Source organism: Bubalus bubalis, chromosome 4 (genome assembly GCF_019923935.1).
Source record: "Bubalus bubalis isolate 160015118507 breed Murrah chromosome 4, NDDB_SH_1, whole genome shotgun sequence".
In the NCBI taxonomy this organism is placed as follows: domain Eukaryota; kingdom Metazoa; phylum Chordata; class Mammalia; order Artiodactyla; family Bovidae; genus Bubalus; species Bubalus bubalis.
In genome coordinates, this window is record NC_059160.1 from 39,943,196 (window position 1) to 39,957,194 (window position 13,999).

The 13,999-nt window shown below is 38.6% G+C and overlaps 1 protein-coding gene across 2 annotated transcripts in view; it reads right to left on the reverse strand.

Moving 5' to 3' along the window:
* The window catches only part of TMTC1 (transmembrane O-mannosyltransferase targeting cadherins 1), a 304,715-nt gene that overhangs the window by 166,323 nt on the left and 124,393 nt on the right, over nucleotides 1-13,999 (reverse strand). For both annotated transcript variants that reach the window (XM_044941304.2, XM_025283452.3), the window contains exons 6-7: nucleotides 5,253-5,334; nucleotides 951-1,054 (exon numbers count right to left, since the gene is read on the reverse strand). In XM_044941304.2, the coding sequence (XP_044797239.1) occupies nucleotides 951-1,054; nucleotides 5,253-5,334 (186 nt within the window). The remainder of the gene's footprint in view (nucleotides 1-950; nucleotides 1,055-5,252; nucleotides 5,335-13,999) is intronic.

The following is a 13,999-nucleotide window of genomic DNA, read 5'->3' on the forward strand; positions in this document are numbered from 1 at the left end:
TGAATGGAAAATATTCTTTAAAAATAAGAAAACACTAAGAACAAAAAAGAAAGATATAAAATGCAAAGATACTAGAAATTTACCAATTAAGACATACGAAGTAAATAAGTAAAGTTAAGTGAAATAAAACAGAAATCACTGCTTGGCTTTATAAAAACAAAATTCAACAATATCCTATACCTAAGAGATACAAAAAAGCTAAACTATATACCTGCTATCAGTCAAGGTTTAAGAATTATTATGTCTTTGCAAACACAAAAAAGAGAAGGTAAGTTACTAATATGAAAACTATTAGATATTTTAAAAAGTATATAAAACTATGAAAATTTAAGAACAGTAAACAATGTACAAATATTATAGCAATAATACATCCTCAAGAAATGTTATGAAAACTATCAAATATAATTATATCTGAGAGCCTCAGAAGTATATCACAGCAGGTTGGATAAGGAATTAAAATGAACAAAATCCACTGGTCATCATCACTTCTTACTCCCCTATCTTAAATCTCATAAGGCCAAATGGTTATATATAACTGACTGTATCTTAGCAAAAACTGTTGCTCATTTCTGTTTGTTACTTTCAACTTTCCCACTGATTTCAATCTTACAAATAGTTATGATGTCCAGTTAACCCCTAAACACCTCTCAGTACTTGTTCTATAACGTTTGCCTTATGAGACACTCAATAGATATTTATTATTAAGTGCTCAATAAAATGTATACTAATATGAGAACAATAATAATGACAAAATTATAATAATATTGATAAAACAGCACCATTTGTTGAAAAGAATTCCAAATGTCTAAACAGTGGTTTCTTTTTTCCATACACCCTGACTAGAACACAACCTTTCTTTCCTTAAAATGCAAAGTCAATATATCATTTAAGATTACTTAAAACAATCAGATAAGTACCAAGTAAAGTTAAAAAAATTCACTTCTACTGACCTTGTAAGAATGTAAGGCGAAAATGAAGCTGGATTATCCTGCTCTGAAAAGAGGGGCATAGATCCTCCCATTATCCACAGACGAAAGTATAGAACAATGATCACCTTTGGAAAAAGGAAGATTTGCTGAGAAAATTGTTGCTTGTTGGAAATAAGCCCTGCTTTTCTGGAAAATACTTTCAGATGCTTTACAAATATTTGGTCCTACAAACACATTTTTTAGTGAGCATTTTTATAAAATTCTATCATTGAAGATGAGTAGAAAAGATGGAAATAGTTAGAGGGGAGAGAAAACAATGAAGGTGACGAGGGAAAGGCACACAAATCTAATAACAGCTGTCACTGTTATCCATTGCTGCTGCTGCTGCTGCTAAGTCACATCAGTCGTGTCCGACTCTGTGCAACCCCACAGACGGCAGCCCACCAGGCTCCTCTATCCCTGGGATTCTCCAGGCAAGAATACTGGAGTGGGTTGCCATTTCCAACAGCAAATGAAGGACAGAGGAGCTTGGTGTGCTGCAGTCCATGGGGCAGCAAGGAGTGGGGTATGATTTAGTGACTGAACAACAACAAAGTCCCCTACATAAGAACCTTCAAGTTGTGAAATCTCAAGGATGTGAACATGCATTTGCATGTCTAATCACATGCTAGTTCACATGTCTGGTGAACACTGTCATGTGTGTGCATCCTCCACAGTGGTTGTGCTTTTGTGTACTTTTGTTGTTGTTGTCTAGTTGCTAAGTCATGTCCAATTGTTTGAAACCCCATGGACTGTAGCCTGCCAGGCTCCTCTGTCCATGGGGTTTTCCAGCAAGAATACCAGAGTGGGTTGCTATTTCCTTCTCCAGGGTATCTTTCTGACCCAGGGATCGAACCCATGTCTCCTGCATTGGCAGGTGGATTCTTTATTACTGACCCACGTGGCAAGCCACTCTTTAGGAATATTAATATATAATCACTAAGATAATCTAAACTTATATTTGGTTCTTATTCTTTTAAAACAAACCACTGTATACTATTGTATAAAAATCAGTAGTGCAGTACCATCTCCCACCTCCTCTTCCTCCTCCAGGCAGTACTCTTCTTGCCTGTTCACTCAATGCCAGCCCCTGTATGCCAGCTGTTGTACGGTACTACTGTACTTTTCAAGGTACTATTAGATTAAAAGTGTTTCCCTTATTTTTTTTGTTTTTTAAAAGTATTATTTGCATGAAAAGTATAAACCTATCACTGTACAGTACTATATAGCCTAGCTGGGTACCTAGGCTAACTTTGTTGGACTTACAAAAAAGTAGACTTAAGGAGCATGCTCTTGGAATGGAACTCATTCATAAGTAGGGGACTTACTATAAAGATCCTTCCATCTGAGGCCTACCAGTCCAATAGGAAGATGAGGAATCTGAAGCTTAAAGGTAATCTGCCCAGAATCCAACAGTTAATAAACTACAGGATCTAGGAGTTGGACTCAAGTCACTGGTCTCCAATGCCCTGTGTCTTAACCACTGCTCTCATACAACCCCATGAAACTTAACTTCAGCTGTGGTAAAAGATACCTCCATGTCCTGAATAAACACATTTGGAGATGTTCCAACCCTCAAATGCTCTGAAGCAGACTACCCACACAGAGTTATTTCAACAACCCCAAGAAACAACTTTTGTGTCACTCAATGGAATTTTATCACTGAATGGTGCTATCCCATTCCAAAGATGGGTTGAGAAAACCAGAGGCCAAAGACACTTCAGTAGGGATGACATTTGTTTATAGAATTCACCCACACAGACCTTCTAGATGTAATTATCATTTTAGTAGGGACCAATTATGTTGTGTCTGCCTATCAGAGTCAGAGGGAAATCTCTGCTTCACTAAAAGCTAAAAGATTAATATGAGGAGGGAATTAAGGCTGGAGTTTTTCCAAGGAATATCACTGACTTATTTCATGAATGCTTTTTTACATAAGTGACCCCAAATCCAAAAATCTAAAGTAAACATATAGTGTCAGTCAAAAGCATATCAGCAGTAAATAATGCCTAAGAAGAAATTAAAACTCATTTTAATTAACACTCACATAAACTAAATTTAAAATTTTAAAGATATTGCAATGGAAAATGTCAACTATAAAAGTAACAGGAAAAGTATCCTGAAAGAATATGAATTCCCTAAACTACTAAGAGGTAACAGAATATGTCATCCCAAAATACGCTACTTTGGCATATAGGTAGTTTTGAACTGAAGGCAATTAGGACTCAAGAGACTTATGAAAAGCTTTCTACCTCTCCGTTAACTGCCTAAATGAATTAACTGCCCTATAGCAGGAAGTACAGGGCGTCACAGCAGTACTGTCGAGTTCTTGCATTCCCAAAAAACACGAAGATATAAATCACTTCTGAAATGAAAGTTGAATTGTCTTTATTCTATGCAAAGATACTGGGGCATTCTTTAGAGAAACCTTCTGCCCCTTTTGCTGAAATTGTCCAATCAAAACTCTCCATCTCATTCAGTTTTTGCACACCTTCTTGCTTCAGTTCAGTTGAACTGAGCAGTTCACTTGCTAAGTTGTGTCCAATTCTTTGCGACCCCATGGATTGCAGCATGCCAGGCTTTCTTGTCCTTCACTAACTTCCAGAGCCTACTAAACTCATGTCCATCATGTCGGTGATGCCATCCAACCATCTCATCCTCTGTCATCCCCTTCTCCTCCTGCCTTCAATCTTTCCCAGCATCAGGGTCTTTTCCATTGAGTCCATTCTTCTCATCAGGTGGCCAAAGTATTGGAGTTTCAGCTTTAGCATCAGTCCTTCCAATGAATATTCAGGACTGATTTCCTTTAGGATGGACTGGTTGGATCTCCTTGCAGTCCAAGAAACTCTCAAGAGTCTTCTCTAACACCACAGTTCAAAAGCATCAATTCTTCAGTACTCAGTTTTATTTATAGTCCAACTCTCACATCCATACACAACTACTGGAAAAACCATAGCTTTGACTAGACATACCTTTGTTGGTAAAGTAATGTCTCTGCTTTTTTTTTTTAATTTTTTTAATTTTTTTATTTTTTTAATTTTATTTTATTTTTAAAGTTTACATAACTGTATTAGTTTTGCCAAATATCAAAATGAATCCACCACAGGTATACACGTGTTCCCCATCCTGAACCCTCCTCCCTCCTCCCTCCCCATTCCATCCCTCTGGGTCGTCCCAGTGCACCAGCCCCAAGCATCCAGTATCGTGCATCGAACCTAGACTGGCAACTCGTTTCATACATGATATTTTACATGTTTGTCTCTGCTTTTTAATATGCTGTCTAGGTTAGTTATAGGTTTTCTTCCAAGGAGCAAGTGTCTTTGCATTTCATGGCTGCCGTCACCATCTGCAGTGCTTAAACATGCCTTAATGTTGATTTAAAATATCATTAATTGTTAATATTACAATTCAAAAACATTTTCATAAGTTTCCTATCAAACTTTATTATAAATCTGGACTTACAATTTATGAAAAACAGCAACAGCAAAAGAGACTGATCTCCTAATTTCTTTGAAAAGAAGCATTCAACTGTGTAAGAAGATGACCAATGTGATAGTCACTGAAGATCAGGACCAAGAACCCCTGTCTTTTCTGTATGCACCTTCTATTTGCTCTTCCTATCAAGAGTGGAATCAACTTCCCCTTCTTTTAAATCTGGTCTTGTGACTTGCATTGAACAAAAGAATCTAGTGGAAACTTCACAGGTCTTGCAGTTTATCCTAGAATCCAGTTGTCAGGTTGTAAAAAGATCCTGTCCAACCAACTAGAGAGAGTAGCCACAGAGAGAGGCCTAAGAGGATGGGTTATCACAGAGAGGTTACCTGCTCTGAGTTATCACAGAGAGGTTAACTGCACAAACTTGCTTGAGTAACCCCAGCCAAAAATATAGAAGAACCAGCCAGCTGGATGTGACCCAAACTAAAGTATTTAGGGAAGCTAATATGGTGGTTTTGTTTTAAGCCACTACATTTTAGGTGTTTTGTAATGCAGGAACAGATAATTGATACAGCCAGGTTTGTGTTGCAGAAACAACTCAGCACCAGCATCCTAAAAAGAACTCACAAAGTACAGTTCACGCTGTTGGTGTCACTGAACTCACATATCCCTAGAATGCTTCCATATTTACATTCCAAGGCTTTGTAACATTTATGGTATGTAAACTGTTTGATCTTAAAATCATATTGTTAGGCTCGATTGCTGATTCTATTAAACAATCTGGATCATGTCTCTGAGTCAAAGTAAAATATTTCTTATTAGATATTTCAAAAGCATATATATACTTACATAACTTATGACCAAAGTGGCCCTTTTTAAGAAGGGCCTCATGGTAAGCAGGAAATTTCTATTGCTGCTTGCTGTCAGATACCTGAAGCAGAAAAGAAAAAGCATATTAAATAAGAGTCAGAGTCCACTACATGTAACATTTTCCTTTCAATGTGAATAGGCTCTAGCTCAAAAGAAGCTTGGAAAAGATAGCCACTAAGAGCATGGTTTCTGGAACACAGCACGCAGGTTTCAATGCCCAGCTCTGCTTCTTTCTGTCTGGAAGATTTTGGACAAGTTGAGTACTGTCTACTTCATAGGAAAGTTGTGAAGAATAATAAGTTGTACAATAATACAGGGAATACAATCTAGTACAGTTAGCTACAGTTATATATTACTATCCTATCCAACCCCAAATAACAGAGGCATTCTGGCAACTATTAATATATGATGACCCTAGTCACAGGGATGATCCAAAACAAAATAAGAGTTCATTTGCCTACTGAATGTAACTTGAGAAGGACAATGTCTTTCACCCACAAAACATCTCACAAATGTTTTACCCCTAAAAAAAAAGATGCTAAGGTTGTATGAGATTAAGTAACTTATCCAAGGTAACAAATTTAAAGTTATTGGGCTTCCCCAGGGGCTCAATAGTAAAGAATCCGCCTGGCAATGCAGGAGATGCAGGTTCAATCCCTGGCTCAGGAAGATCTGCTGGAGGAGGGCATGACAACCCACTCCAGTATTCTTGCCTGGAAATCCCATGGACAGAGGACAGAGGAGTCCATGAGGTTGCAAAAGAGTCAGAGAGGACCAAGTGACTAAACAACAAGACAAAAACAAAGTTATTAAGCATCAGTGGTCAGACCAGAGCTCATGAATATGCAACGGAAAATTACTTCATGTGCCTATGACCCTTGGAACCAACCCATGTAATGAGAATGCCACTTCTTTAAGGGCAGCAACTTGTGTGGAGCCTGCATCTGCCACTTGTACAAAGTGGAAGCACTATATGTCCACACAGAAGACATGTGATTGGTTGGTTTTAATAAAGATGATCAAAAGGAAGGAAGAGGAAGCTGTCAATAAACTTCCCCAGGAAAACTTAAAGCAACTCCTTTTCACCTACAGACAAATTTCTGTATTTTAAAGTATAAACCGTAGGGAAAAAATCAAACCACATAATCCAGCAAATATTTCCCATCTCATCCTTATTTCCCTGGCCCCTTTTCACTTTTTTTTTGTTTGTTTGTTTATTTTTTCCTCAAAGGTATCCTCCTCAAGAATTTCTTAAAATCTGTATATGAATGTGTTATCTTCACACAGTAAGGATGTTCTACACAAAGAAAGCTTCATTTGTGAGACCTGAGTGGGTTAGTATCTCACAAAAAAATGTCTAACTTGAACTCCTTACAAAACACATGTGCTTCCCATTTTATAACAGCTAAGTGTGTCCAAGTGGCTCTGTAAGGAGGAAACAGTATCACTCCAAGGCAGATCCCTTCATTCTTGCTTTCCTTTTCTTTTTCCAAAAGGCAATTCACAGTCACCTTTTAGCAAGCTCTGAACTGGATGCACCCCCAAGCATGACGTTGAAATCCTTTGTTCTCCCTTAGCCCTCAAGAGGAGGAAGGTCAGGGATACTGTCAGCTTTTGTGACAATGGTGATCTCTTCCACCCTAAAGTGGGCTTGAGCGAGTCCATCACCTCCTGACCTGTACACGAGATTTCATGTATGTTTGCATCTGTGCATTTCTCTGAGGCTAAGTCCTTGGCTTTGATCTTCAGTGTCAGATCGGGTCTGTGATTCCAAAAAGGTTAAAGCACTGCTCTGGGCCTTTCCTTAGTTTTGCCTTTACCATCACTATCATTTTCAGATCAATTCAACAAAGACCAACTGTGGATATTTCTACTATTCCTTGACAGGATGTGGATAATTGGCAGCAGGAAGGCAAAGGGAATGACAGTGTGGGAAGGAAAAGGGCTGAACTGGCAACACGTCTGAAAGAAAAAGCCCTTCTTGGATTGGCCTGTTTTTAGAAACTACACTTCTCAGGTTTCCCCTGTTGCTTGTTTATTTTAACACAGTGGAAAAATTAGGAGTGGTTTCCTCTCTATAAAACAAATCACAGGGTTTTAGAAGTCAAACTTAGGTAATTGGTATTTTGTTTCACTGAAAGCTCAATATGATGGTTCAGTTCAGTTCAATTCAGTTCAGTCGCTCAGTTGTGTCTGACTCTTTGTGAATCGTAGCACACCAGGCCTTCCTGTCCATCACCAACTCCTGGAGTCCACCCAAACCCATGTCCATTGAGTCGGTGATACCAACCAGCCATCTCATCCTCTGTTGTCCCCTTCTCCTCCTGCCCCCAATCCCTCCCAGCATCAGGGTCTTTTCCAATGAGTCAACTCTTCTCATGAGGTGGCCAAAGTATTGGAGTTTCAGCTTCAACATCAGTCCTTCCAATGAACACCCAGGACTGATCTCCTTTAGGATGGACTGGTTGGATCTCCTTGCAGTCCAGTCCAGTCTCCTCCAACACCACAGTTCAAAAGCATCAATCTTCGGCGCTCAGCCTTCTTCACAGTCCAACTCTCACATCCATACATGACCACTGGAAAAACCATAGCCTTGACTAGAACCACAGTATATGATGGTTAGTTCAGTGAAATATATTTAAAAGAGCCCCTTTGTTTGGAAATTCTTCCTCCATGAAAAATTCTATTTCTGTAAAAAAGTACCAAATAATTTACTCTTAAAATGTAACAAAGCCTAGGATGATACAGAGAACAGTGGTTGAATAAAAAGACCTTTCAAGATCTCCATTTCCAGCTGTTGACCAAAATTAAATGAGAAAATGAGCCAAAATGACATGGTCCTCTTTTTTGGTAAACACTAGGTCAGAGGCTGAGATTCCTAAGTTCATACAGAGAACTGAATTTTCTGCAACTCCTTTCCCTCTCCTATCCTATAAAAATTGGATAGTAGAATTTTTCCCCCTTAATCCACAATACCTCTGAATTAGAACCAAACAATAACAAATAACAACAATGGTAAAAATAGTAAACTTGTGTAAAATAGTAAAAATAGTAAATTTGTGTGTCAGGCACAAATATAAGTGATATAAATGTACTAATCCCTTTACAATTTCTTTGTAATTTCAACAGTTCCTTGAGGAAGACCATTATAGCTCCTTTTCAATAGAGGAAGATACTGAAAAATTAAAACTAATATTTAACCATAATATCAGATTACCTCAGCTACTCATTTCAATCACAGGCTAATATAGCTGAGTGTACCTTACAAACACAAAGAACTATGCAAATGTCATCATTGATAATTTTCAACTTCAGTTAAATTCTCCACTATTTTCCCTGCAAAGACAGAGAACATGAAAACAACAAAACTGAACCATTGAGGAAACCATTAGCATAGAGCAAGAGTTCAGGATTCTATCCCTGTGCTTCCAGCTAATCTCTCACATTAGTTGATACAAATTTACAGGGGCTTCATTTCCTTCCTACATCAGTGGTAGTTGACTAAGTGGTTTCAAGGTCCCTTTTGGGTCCAAAATACTATGATCCTTGGATGTTCTCACCAACTGATGACATCAAAGATGACAACTAAAGAAAAACAGAAAAATTACTGAAAAAATTTAAAAGGAACACCAAGTGATAAAGGTGAAACAAATATTGCTGCTGCTGCTGCTAATCGCTTCAGTCATGTCCGACTCTGTGAGACCCCATAGACGGCAGCCCACCAGGCTCCCCCGTCCCTGGGATTCTCCAGGCAAGAACACTGGAGTGGGTTGCCATTTCCTTCTCCAATGCATGAAAGTGAAAAGTGAAAGGGAAGTTGCTCAGTCATGTCTGACTCTTAGAGACCCCATGAACTGCAGCCTACCAGGTTCCTCCATCCATGGGATTTTCCAGGCAAGAGTACTGGAGTGGGGTGCCATTGCCTGGTGAAGCAAAAAGATGATTCCTTCGCTTTTAAGTAGACCTTTGATAATTTCCTGTTGCACATTAAAAAAATACTTTAACATTAGTCTGGGGTAGTAGCATTATCAAGTTCTACATTTTTAACAATTTCTGATATTAGGAAAATAAAAGCAAAAGATCAAGACTATCCAAAATAAATGTTCTAAACTATGCTCCCCATACCCTAATTTTTCTCACTGCAAAATTTCTAACTACTTACATCTACCTCCTTAGTTAATCATGTTCAAATATTCAAAGCTAAATGGGTCTTCTTCCTGAAGTTATCCTCCATAGCTACTCAGTCATCAAATCCCAGCTGAGAGATCTCAGCTGAGACCAGGACAACCAGCCATCCAAAGCTGTGAGCTGCTTTTTTTTCTTCCAGGAAAGGGCTCTTTGCAGGAAAGATCTCTCTGCAGGAGGTCCTTTTTGTCTTGTCACTTTAGCAAATTTATATTTTAATTAAACTCTGGCCCAAATACACCTTTCAAATTTTTGATCACAGAATACTTTGCCTAATCCGTTGGTTCTTTCCTTAGATCAAAGATATAGAAATGAATAATACGTAACAATGGCACCCCACTCCAGTACTCTTGCCTGGAAAATCTCATGGACGGAAGAGCCTGGTGGGCTGCAGTCCATGGGATCGCAAAGAGTCGGACACGACTTAGCGACTTCACTTTCACTTTCCACATTCATGCATTGGAGAAGGAAATGGCAACCCACTCCAGTGTTCTTGCCTGGAGAATCCCAGGGACGGGGGAGCCTGGTGGGCTGCCGTCTATGGGGTCGCACAGAGTTGGACACGACTGAAGCTACTTAGCAGCAACAGATGACCAGATCTCTTCCCCAGCCTCCCCTTCAAGGATCTCACAAATAAACTATGAGAATAAGATAGCATCTAAAAAAGATCACAAGGAGTCGACAAGCTTGCACACAGTGGGGGACGGTGATGACTCTAACCACCTATCTCAGTGATCAACTGAGATTACTTCCCCCTTTTCCCTTGAAAGTCTTTCATGGCCACACAGAAACTTCAGAGATGGTTTTGGGACATGAGTCCACCTTTCCCCCAGATTGCTGGCTTTTTGATTAGAGAAAGTATTTCCCTTCTAACAGCACTGATTCCTTGTATCCAGATCTGAGTTTGGTAACAAAGTCACCAACTCATAAACTTGAGGGTAAAATGAATGCTTATTATTTTAAGTCATTGAACTTTGTAACATAGAATTATTGTGCTAACAAAGACAGAAATATAGATCAATGGAACAAAATAGAAAGCCCAGAGATAAATCCACGCATATATGGACACCTTATCTTTGACAAAGGAGGCAAGAATATACAATGGATTAAAGACAATCTCTTTAACAAGTGGTGCTGGGAAATCTGGTCAACCACTTGTAAAAGAATGAAACTAGACCACTTTCTAACACCATACACAAAAATAAACTCAAAATGGATTAAAGATCTAAACGTAAGACCAGAAACTATAAAACTCCTAGAGGAGAACATAGGCAAAACACTCTCTGACATACATCACAGCAGGATCCTCTATGACCCACCTCCCAGAATATTGGAAATAAAAGCAAAAATAAACAAATGGGACCTAATTAACCTTAAAAGCTCCTGCACATCAAAGGAAACTATTAGCAAGGTGAAAAGACAGCCTTCAGAATGGGAGAAGATAATAGCAAATGAAGCAACTGACAAACAACTAATCTCGAGAATATACAAGCAACTCCTCCAGCTCAACTCCAGAAAAATAAATGACCCAATCAAAAAATGGGCCAAAGAACTAAATAGACATTTCTCCAAAGAAGACATATAGATGGCTAACAAACACATGAAAAGATGCTCAACATCACTCATTATCAGAGAAATGCAAATCAAAACCACTATGAGGTACCATTTCACACCAGTCAGAATGGCTGCGATCCAAAAGTCTACAAGCAATAAATGCTGGAGAGGGTGTGGAGAAAAGGGAACCCTCTTACACTGTTGGTGGGAATGCAAACTAGTACAGCCACTATGGAGAACAGTGTGGAGATTCCTTAAAAAACTGGAAATAGAACTGCCTTATGATCCAGCAATCCCACTGCTGGGCATACACACTGAGGGAACCAGAAGGGAAAGAGACACGTGTACCCCAATGTTCATCGCAGCACTGTTTATAATAGCCAGGACATGGAAGCAACCTAGATGTCCATCAGCAGATGAATGGATAAGAAAGCTGTGGTACATATACACAATGGAGTATTACTCAGCCATTAAAAAGAATACATTTGAATCAGTTCTAATGAGGTGGATGAAACTGGAGCCTATTATACAGAGTGAAGTAAGCCAGAAAGAAAAACACCAATACAGTATACTAATGCATACATATGGAATTTAGAAAGATGGTAACAATAACCCTGTGTATGAGACAGCAAAAGAGACACTGATGTATAGAACAGTCTTTTGGACTCTGTGGTAGAGGGAGAGGGTGGGAAGATTTGGGAGAATGGCATTGAAACATGTAAAATATCATGTATGAAACGAGTTGCCAGTCCAGGTTCAATGCATGATACTGGATGCTTGGGGCTGGTGCACTGGTACGACCCAGAGGCATGGTATGGGGAGGGAGAAGGGAGGAGGGTTCAGGATGGGGAACACATGTATACCTGTGGCAGATTCATTTTGATATTTGGCAAAACTAATACAATTATGTAAAGTTTAAAAATAAAATAAAATTTAAAAAAAAAGAAAAAAAAGAATTATTGTGTTAATAGATAGCTGATATATCATAGCAAATGATCAATAAATGCTTATGGACTCAAATAAAATTTTAAATATAGTTAGATGCCTCTGCTCAACCCCTTTTCTTTGTCTGTATTATTCTTACCCTCCAGTACTAGACTGGATACAAAATAAAAACTCACAGCTTAGGATGTAGACAGCAAGTTGAAGGAGTCCTGGTAGTTTACATGAGAATACTATATTAGATTTTCCGGTTCTTCTGAAAAACCTCCTAATTTTTTGCCTAAACAACAGCTGCAGTGGCGAACATCTCAGCTACAAGTTATTACCATTTAATAATATACCAATAAATTATTTAAAAACTATAAACAAAATTACTTCAGTAATACCTGTCATACTAACTTAATCTCTCTTTGCTCCTTCAAGGTAATGAAAAAGATTAATAGTCACATCAGTCAGTCAGTCAGTTCAGTTGCTCAGTTGTGTCCAACTCTTTGCGACCCCACAGACTGCAGCATGCCAAGCTTCCCTGTCCATCATCAACTCCCAGACTTGCTCAAGCTTATATCCATCAAGTTGGTGATGCCATCCAACCATTTCATCCTCTGTCGTCCCCTTCTCCTCCTGCCTTCTATCTTTCCCAACATCAAGGTCTTTTCCAAAGAGTCAGTTTGTCTCATCACGTAGCCAAAGTATTGAAGTTTCAGCTTCAACATCAGTCCTTCCAATGAACATTCAGGATTGATTTCCTGTAGGACTGACTGGTTGGATCTCCTTGCAGTCCAAGGAACTCTTAAGAGTCTTCTCCAACACCACAGTTCAAAAGCATCAACTCTTCAGTGCTCCAGCTTTCTTTATAGTACAACTCTCACATCCATACATGACTTCTAGAAAATCCATAGCTTTGACTAGATGGACCTTTGTCAGCAAAGCAAAGTCTCTGTTTTTTAATATGCTGTCTAGGTTGGTCATGGCTTTTCTTCCAAGGAGCAAGTGTCTTTTAATTTCATGGCTGCAGTCACCATCTGCAATGATTTTGGAGCCCCCCAAAATAAAGTCTCTTACTGTTTCCATTTTTTCCCCATCTATGTGCCATGAAGAGATGGGACTGGATGCCATGATCTTAGTTTTTTTAATGCTGAGCTTTAAGCCAGCTTTTTCACTCTCCTCTCTCACTTTCATTAAGAGGTTCTTTAGTTCCTCTTCCCCTTTTGTCATAAGGGTAGTGTTATCTGCATATCTGAGGTTATTGGTACTTCTCCTGGCAATCTTGATTCCAGCTTGTGCTTCATCCAGCCCAGCATTTTGCATGATGTACTCTGTATATAATTTAAATAAACAAAGTGACAATATACAGCTTAAAAAATGCTCCTTTCCCAATTTGGAATCAGTCCATTGTTCCATGTCCGGTATTCTAACTGTTGCTTCTTGACCTGCATACAGGTTTCTCAGGAGGCAGGTAAGGTGGTCTGGCATTACCATCTCTTCAAGAATTTTCCAGTCACATAATATGACCAAAAGCAGAAAGAAATAAAAAGAATTTGAATCCGGAGATCTTCAGGAGTTTAGAAATCCTGATGCTCTTTGAAACAGAGAGAGAAAAGATCTCACAGCTGATCAAAGTCACAAAGCCTTAGCTCACATTAGAAGAGATGAAAAGATTAACAAAAACAATAAAAGAAATTTAAGCAGTCTTCAGTTTCTCTCTTTGATGCACTCTCTTTGAATCTATAAATTGCCTCCTCTAAACATCAATAATCAATGGCATTCTATAAAGGAGCAGAACTATCTTTTTGTGTCTTCTTGATTTTCAAATGCAGATTCTAAAGGGAAGGAGCTATTTTAAGACAATGAATAATTTCTAAGTTCAATCTACTCAGAAGCTCAAATTGACTTTCAATACCCCAATACCTGTGGTAAAATTTCTTCTTGAAGTTTTAAACTCTTAGTTCAGCACGCTACTTACAAAGAAATATTTACTTAGATTATCACACATAGAACAGTGGAAATACTGGCAGAGAAAAGGGGGATACGATTTCAGTTCTCTT